We start from the raw sequence: 8,485 nt of genomic DNA on the forward strand, positions 1-8,485 counted from the left end.
CAGGCTGTGGTGCAGGATCTGAGCCAGAGGCCCTATGGAAAAGCCATGGGGAGCAGGGGAGTGCAGGGGCCAGACTCCAGAGGAGCAGGTGTCACTCCCAGCTACAGCCCAGTCCCCGCTGTGCCAGCTCTCGTGCCAAGGGCAGATGCACAACCAGCCATGAGCTCCAGTAGTTCCAGCAGACACTGGGCAATTCCTGAGGGTCAGGGCAAGTAAAACCATCTGCACCAATCCCAGCCAGGCATCAACCACCTGGGAGTTACAGGTACGAGACAGAGGTTTGGATTTCTTGGCATTACCTTCCCACACTGAATGATTTGAGAACATGTACCCATCTCTCTGCTGCCTACAGCATGTTTTCAAAAACACAGCATCCAGAGTGAGTTCATCTTACACAGAACCATGCAATTATACTCACTTTTTTCTTTATTTTTTTAAGAGGAAGACAGGAAAGAGATTTGGATGAACACCAGGAACAGCCATGAGATCAAGAGGTTGATCATTAAGCCATCACAAATATTGACAGAGGAGATTCTATGAAACACATCAGAAACCCAAAATCAGAAGAAAATTGCATGTGTTTCCACACATATACACAGGTGCCTGCTCTACAGCTCTGAAAAAAAAGAGATCCAAAAGGTCTTTAAAAATACCCTTCAGTAATAAAAGCCACCTTTTGCAGCAAAATTATTCAGGAAAATATGGAAATTTTGAGAGCAGATTTCTGACACTCCATCACCTTCCAGCAGATAAGACCAACAGATTTGGAAAACACACAAGCTGCTCTGTAAACATCTACTGAAATATGCAGAACTGGGAGTGTTCAGGAAGATTCACAGCAGTCACCTGCAGGCAGGCAAATATTGCCCTGTCACTCTGACATTGCAATTTCTGCTGTTACTCAGACCTGTGTTTTACTGGCTTTGAACACAATTGTGCTTTTCCCTGCAAGTCAGTGTTACAGGCCTGGTAGGAAGGCTGCTGTTCAAAGCATTATTCTTTAACATTTGGCTATCCTTAAATCCTGTCCCAAGGTAAAAAGAGGAGGAGAGGGACAGAGCCAGCAAGTGACAGAGAAGCCCTTGGCTTGACTGCTATTTCTTCAGTTGCAAAACACTTTTCTCTGTCCCCTCCTGCCTCCACCCCAACCAGTTCAGACATTTTACACAACTGAAATTTTTACTGCAAAGATGGAGTTGTCTGACCACGGACAACCTTATTTTCTACAATGCTGTATGTACAGCATCTCAGATAACAGAGGATACTTTCTTGCCTGTAAGGCCAAAGTAGGACCATGCCACAAATAAACAACATAACCTGCAACAAGCCAATGTAAACAAGAAGAAAAAGGAGGAAAAAAATAGATACCAAGGAAAACAGCACACAAAGTTAATACATACTCAATATTTAATATTGAAGATCTGATAGTACATTACACTGCATACTGTCACTAGCACAGAGCCACAACATCCCAGACTGGGTCAGAATCAACCCTTCAAAGGAGCCGACATATCTATGTGGTGCTGGATCCACTCAAGGTACTGACTAACTTTGGTGTAGACTCCAAATTTCTCCCTTCTTCCACAGCCTTCACCCCAGCTCACCAGTCCTACCAAAAACCAAGTATTCTTATATCTAGTGAACATCGGGCCCCCACTGTCCCCACTGCAGGAATCTTTCCTGTCCCCCAGGCTCCCAGCACACAGCATGTTGTCAGAGACATGGTGGATCATGGCCTGGGCACACTCATTGTGGGGCACGATGGGGATTTCAATGTACCTGAGGGCAGCAGCATAGCTGTTGTTATGCTCACTCGTGCTGCCCCAGCCCGTCACCACCACCCGCCTCCCACTCCTCATCAGCTCCTGCTCTGCCAGGTTGCGGGTGGGAAGGCAGATTGGGAGAGCATATTTGTAATACATCACATGCTCAGCCAAGTGCAGCATGGCTATGTCATTATCTGAGGTCTTCTTGGTGTAATTTTCGTGGGTCACCCATTTATCAATCCAAATGGTTTGCTCATCTGTCTCGTAACGGAAACGGAATTTACCTGGAAGAGCAAACGAGATGACAGATGCTGTCAAAGCTTCCTTTACTTTGAAGACCAAAGCATCTGGATTACACTGGGCATTAGGACTGCACTCTATGTTTTTACTTCTCTTGTAATACAATTGTTTACGCCATAAGTTAACAGTGTTCTTAACAGATGGACAAATCTCTAAGCTTTTCATATTTATGGAAATCATGAGTACCTAAAGAGCTCTGGTCATCAGCTGAGAAACCAAATTGCCCTGTAGTGTTTATATTTCAGTACACTTGTGAAATGTGAGTCACCTTGAGGAGGAAAACCACCTTCTTGGAGCCAGCATTAAAAGCTGGGAGAGCAAGCACACCACAAAACAGGACATTTACAACAGGACATGAGCTTTATGCTGCATAGTCAGGGCCTGGATGGCTGAATGTCAGGATTTATAAGATAAAGTTGACTGACAGGTAGGATTATTTCCTACTGAAATCCTACATCTGCATTTTAAGAAATTTTTCACTGCTTAAGTCTCCTCAGTCACTATCTGTGCTACATGATCATGGCTACTTTGTGGGCCAAGCAGTTATGGAATAACAAGCAAGAAACTATGTTGAAAAGGGCCAGAAATGCAGGAAGTCATTTGTGATACATTGCAATAGGAAAGGCAGAGCCAGGTTTTCTGGCAGGCTATCAATGATGTCTTGCAAGTTTTTTTCTGTAAGGAGTATCAACAAGCATAAGGACTTACAAGCCACAGTAGTTACAGAAATATATTCTCAAAAGATCCCTTAAATCCAGCTTTGGATCTTGGTCTTCCAGACCATTTATTTCTGAGTTTCTCCACTTACTCCTCTGCAGACAGACAACAGACAGTTCTCACAGGGCCAGAGCAGACAGCTGAAACTGCTCTGGTATCTTGTAACACTCTTAAGTAACAGTGTTTAAATATACGAAAAGGCAGGGAGAGACCCTGTGACATTCTCCTCCTGCCATCAAGACTTTTTTTCAGTATTTGCATGGCCTTAAATACTTTCATCACCAGAAAAACACAGGCAGAAGAGACCAAGTCTTTCTACTCTATAGACCAGCAGCAGTGCTTAGAAGACATCAGCTCACTTCCAGAGTAAGGCTGATAATGGCTCAAATGAAATCAGATTTTTACTGAACTTTGTTTTAACCTAAGGTGCATATTAAATACTGCCTAGACAGACCACTCCTACAGCCAAGGATTTTGTCTTCAGAACCTGCTTGTCTTTTGCCTGAGATGATAAATGTTAGGAATTAAACAGTTATATTTGAAAAACACAGGGACAGGTGATTTTCCATACCAAGTTTAACTTTGAACCCCTTGTGTTCCTCAAGGCAGTGTGCTGCTGTTAGGACCCAAGCTGGATGGATGAGAACACCCCCACACAGAAACTTCCCTTTGGTATTTTGCAGCATAATCTGAAACAAGACAAGGGAGGTGTGATACTGCATGGAGCACAGCTCACAGAATATTTTACTCATTCTTCTTGGATGCTGTCAAATACCCAGACTTAACAAGCACCAAAGCATGTCATATTCGCTGAAGCCAAAGCTCTATAGGGTGACAAAAGCTCTATGAATAGTGTCTCTGTGAAATACCTAAAAAAAAGTTTTGAATGTCCTTCCTGAATGAGGGCTGGCTTCATCCAAATCAGCATGGGGTGATGCTGGTCACTGCAAAGAAGTACTTTGTACTCAAAGCTTTGAAAGAGCACAAATGAGGGGTGTGTCCCTCACCAGAGAGAGCACAACATCTCAGGCTGCAGCTCTCACACTATGGTGTAAAAGGCCCTTTAATATCAAAAGGAACCAAGCTCTAATTATTTGCATTCATTAGTTCCATGGTAAGTTCTGTGAGGTCTCCCTTTTCTCTGTGATAACCCAACCTGCCATGGCATATTTTGCTGATTAAATCTGCTAACTTGAATTTATGACAGATAAGGCTTATAAGAAAGGGCAGGAAGATCACCTCCCACTGGAAGGCTGTTGCAGGAGCTGAAGCACACATCACACACCATGAGTTCCCCAGGATGGAGCAACAGAGCAGGTGAGTGCCATCACCCTCCTCTCTCTTGGCAGTGTTGGCACAGTAAGGTCAAAAACCTGGCAACAGCAACAAGGTCAAGAATCCTCACAGATACTGAATTATTTTTTCCTGCAACTCCAACCTTTGGGATGCTTTTGAAAAAGCTAAGGGCATCTTAGTTTCACACAACACCACCAGTAACAATGCAAGAGCCTTTCTGGAGCAGAGGCAAGCAGAGTAGTTCAGAAAGAGCCTGAACTATTTGTGGCAAAGTGTCTCTTTCTCCTCACCTGCCAAGGGCTCTCTCCCCTTCTTCCAACTTTTGCATCAATGAGTCGAATATTGAAGTCTGCTTTGGCTTCAATGTGGTCCAACTTCACTCTTCCACAGGGGTACTCCACTGCAGAAGATGCAGAGAGAAGATGCAGAGATGCAGAGATCCAGATCATCCAATTCTCTTTCTAGAGGATTTCCTCCGTCTAACCTAAGCAATATTTTTCAGAGGCTTCAGGGAAGTCCTTCAATACTTGGCAGAAGAGGCAGTCTCCTGATTCCCCTCTATGTCTCCTTGAGGCAAACATGGGCTAAGGGCCATAAAGTGGGTATGGAGCTAGGAAATGCAGCCTGAGTTAATCTTCATGGAATAGATGTTTTGAAAATGAGTACAAAGTGCACTGCAGACAAATCTCCCCTAAAACTCTTCTACATCAGTCTGAACAGTCCTCTGTCAAAGCTAGACTACAAACACCCTGCTCTTACCTACAGGCTCACATGAGGTGTGGTCATCCTTGAGCAGATATCCCGATGCACAGCTGCACAAGCGATGCTGCTTAGCAGGGTCCTCCCTGCAGAAATGTTCACAGCCCCCATTATCCATGGAACAGTTGCTGTATTTGACCTCTGGGAAAAGCAAGCAGCAAGAAAGACATGGAGCTGGGAAGTCAGAGTCACAGAAAGGTAAGGTGGCAAAGTGACATTGTGCTTCAAGTGGGTAACAGCTGTCAATGGATTTGGAATGACAGTTGTGGGCTTCAAAGACACTCAGGCCACTAGACAGAAAACAGACCTGGGTCCAGAATCAGGCAGTGAGGAGGTAGAGGAAAGAGATTATTGTCAGGTAGACTGGAGAACAGAAAATTCCCTGTCACTATGTACCGAGTCACACAGTGAAAACTGTTGATGACACATGACATACAATACTCATCTCTAAATACACTATCCAGCTTTTGTCCAAGGAAGGAACCGTCACAGTAATACAATATTTGCAGTGGATTGGGTTTTCCCCTGTATTTAAAAACCCCATCATAATTCCTGTGTTCACAATTCTAAAGTAAACCCCTTCTCCACAGAGTTATTTCCAGTATTGTCCAAAATTTAGACAGATCTCTAAAATTCTCCTATGACAACACAAAGTTAATTTTGCTTTAGATAAGCACCGATAAATCTCTTACCACATCAAGAAGCAAGAGAGAAATCACATTAGTAAAGAAAGTTTGCTGTGCAATGACTGAAATGTTCATCCCTATCACACAGAGATCCCTGTCACAAAGGATATTATTTTATAGTGGATTAAATGCAGTTAAATGCAATTAAATGCAATTAAATTACCATAATTGCACAAAACCCCCTCCCAGCCTTTGTTACAGATGCAGGAAAATGTTCCAATATTGTCCTTGCAGATCCCATTGGAACAAGGATTTTTCTCACACTGATCTCCATCTGAAACACAGGTAGGAAAACTTAGGTCACTGAAGTATACAGAACCCACAGATCAAACATCAACATGAACAGACCCTCCCCAGGGGTTCAAATATCAGCCAGGTTTCTGACACTTAATGGTGACACCTCTGTGGCACTTGGCTAGAGACAGGGCCATCAGTTTGGGTTCTCAATTACATCTGCAGAATGAGTGGAGTGGGCAGAAGGGGAGGAAAGAGTAAAGCCTGAGGCAGGCAGGGCAGAAGCAGGTTACTGCTGGACCACGTCAGGCATGGTTAGAGCATCAAAGCATTTTTCACCAATTCCTTAACTCTGGAAAGATGACTGATGATAGGTATGGGTGCACCTCAAGTATTTTAGGAAGGTTACTTGTATGATAGAAAAGGAAAACATCCTCTGCACACCCCTTATTAGAGAGAATGGGAATTTGAATCAGCATGGCAGGAGGAAGGCTGAGTACTAGCAACTCCTGGGAAAGCACAAAGAAGTGATTAGCAAAGTCTTTACTTACCTACATACTTGTTCCAAAAATCTAGCTGTGGAGAAACAGAACTTGTATTACAGCCAGAAAATCATTTTTAACAACTGAGGGATTTAAAGTGCTTTGTGGTCTTGGTCAACAGGACACAGCATTGGGAGCAGTAACATCACTCTCATTCTTTTTGGCAGTGTAGTGACTGGCACTAGAAACCAAGAAAAGCAGCCAGTGATCCTCCTATACTGTCTGTACTAAGCACAGACTCCCCTGCTCTGCTTGCAGGCTATTTTCTTGGCACTTACTGCCAGGTGAGCCACCTGAGTTCACTTGAGGCCAGTTAGACAAAACATGGGCACTCCAAACACAGCTCCGCTCTCCTCTGGGGTCTGAGGGACAGCAAGGACTGGGTCATCCTATGCTTTGAGCCTACTCTGCTCAAAATAGCAACAGAGAGCCCAACCTAACACAAAAATTGAGTGTGGAAAGTGGCAGGAATCAGCAAACATAGTGTCCAATTCAAAATAGGAGTTTGGAGATATATAGAGAGAACATAGTGATGTTTATCAGGCGTAACTGGGAGACTTGGGAGATACACTGAAAACCAGGACTGGTGAATGGACAACAAAGGGAAAAGACTGGAAGGACTGAGAAAAACTTAGTAGCAGCAAGAGCAGCCAATGGGGTCAAGCAAGGATTGGAATTAACTGTCTGAGACCTAAATCTCACCAGGTGGGTCAGATGGGATATGCTTAAGTAGCCAAGCTTTGTGGCCCATAGAGGGGTAACTTGACAATCACTGTAATGCAGTGACACTCAAAAACATGCTTCACTAGAGGAGTCAGGACACATCCACGTTCAGTACTGACAGCATGATCTCCTCTGCCCTGGACTGCAGTGTTTTAAGGAAATAACTGACTGGCTAAGTTCCCCACTCATCCTTAAAAAAGACAACTTACTGTTGATTCCTTGGTTTCAAATATCTCACTGGCTTCCTCAAAGTCACAGCGCTCTTCAATACACTCGCGCTCCAAAGAGCCTGGCTTGATCTCCTCCAGGAAAGTGTTTGCCCGCTTCTGGATGCTCAGGACTTGGTTTGCATCTTTACTGCTGTAAAATACTGTGAGCAAAAAGATGAAAGCACAGGCAGAGAAAAGAGCTGACTGAAAACTGTCAGTGGTGCTTCCCAAAGGAAACTTATGAGACCAACAGCCTCTCGCCAGTACAGCAAGAGAGGCTGCCCTAGACACCATGTGCTGTCTGTGCTGTGCTACAGAAGCAAGCTCCAGCCTCTGCCCTGTGGTACTCTGACAGCTCCTGGGGCTCCACAGGGCTCTGACCAGGGAGCTGCCATGGCCCCAGCACTGTCAACCTCTGCTAAAGGAAGTCAAACACCCCTAATAGGAATGATTCCAGCCACTCCGTCTGACTAACAGAGGAGCAGGAAAGGTTGAAGGCCATCTCTCAAAAGAACACTTACTTGAGGTGCAGCAGCCCCACAAAGAGCAGGCAGCCAGCAGCACGGTGAGGCGCTTCCACATCTTGCAGCAGGAGTCACCTGAAGAGAAGGCAGGTGTCAAGAAGAGCACACTGCAGTGACACAAGACCCTGCTGCACACAGCTCCCATCCATCCAGCTCAGCCAGGTTGCTCACTTGCTTTTCAGAGAGCATTCATTCCCTGCTGAATGCTCTGCGGTGCCCTGTCTCTGACTCCAGCTCTGGAGCCGCCATTGACTAGAGTCCCTCCAGACTGGTCTCCTCATTCCCTTTAATACAGCAGCAGCTCTCCCAGAACACTTCTGACCTACCCTGACACCCTTCCCTTGTCACTAGACATTTCTTACAAGCTTCAAGATCCATTAAAGCAAGCTGTACTTAGAAATATCAAAGGATACTATACTTTTGAAGCACTTACTGCTTTATTCAGTGAGAATCAGCGTGATCTGTTCTTCCTTCATGAGCTCTGCTGAAACTTAGTTAATCCGTAACTTCAGGTATTTACTCTTTGGAGTGACATGAAGTGCTTTCTTTTTAGTTGTTAAACAAACACTGCTCAGGGAGAGCTTGACCATTTACCTGCATGCAGGGGAAAAGTGAAATAGCTGAGGCACCCAATCTGTCTTTCTCAAACCCTTTTTTCCCCTTTGATTCTCTGGTAAGCAGAAATGGTTATATATAGTTTGCAAGTGTACATACCTAGTGCTGAGGCCT

General features: G+C 44.6%; 1 protein-coding gene across 1 annotated transcript; it reads right to left on the reverse strand.

Annotated features, from left to right (window-relative positions):
• Positions 1-460: 460 nt before the first annotated feature.
• Positions 461-8,270, reverse strand: PROC (protein C, inactivator of coagulation factors Va and VIIIa). The gene is made up of 9 exons (XM_083868260.1): positions 8,190-8,270; positions 7,754-7,831; positions 7,233-7,393; positions 6,310-6,334; positions 5,688-5,798; positions 4,839-4,979; positions 4,370-4,479; positions 3,355-3,472; positions 461-2,050 (listed from the first exon to the last, which is right to left on the reverse strand). Exons 2-9 carry the CDS (start codon positions 7,812-7,814, stop codon positions 1,488-1,490), a joined length of 1,290 nt encoding a protein of 429 aa, XP_083724386.1. The 5' UTR covers positions 7,815-7,831; positions 8,190-8,270; the 3' UTR covers positions 461-1,487.
• Between the last annotated feature and the right edge of the window lie 215 nt (positions 8,271-8,485).

The sequence above is a fragment of the Zosterops lateralis genome (genome assembly GCF_965231275.1).
Source record: "Zosterops lateralis genome assembly, chromosome: 10".
NCBI lineage: Eukaryota > Metazoa > Chordata > Aves > Passeriformes > Zosteropidae > Zosterops > Zosterops lateralis.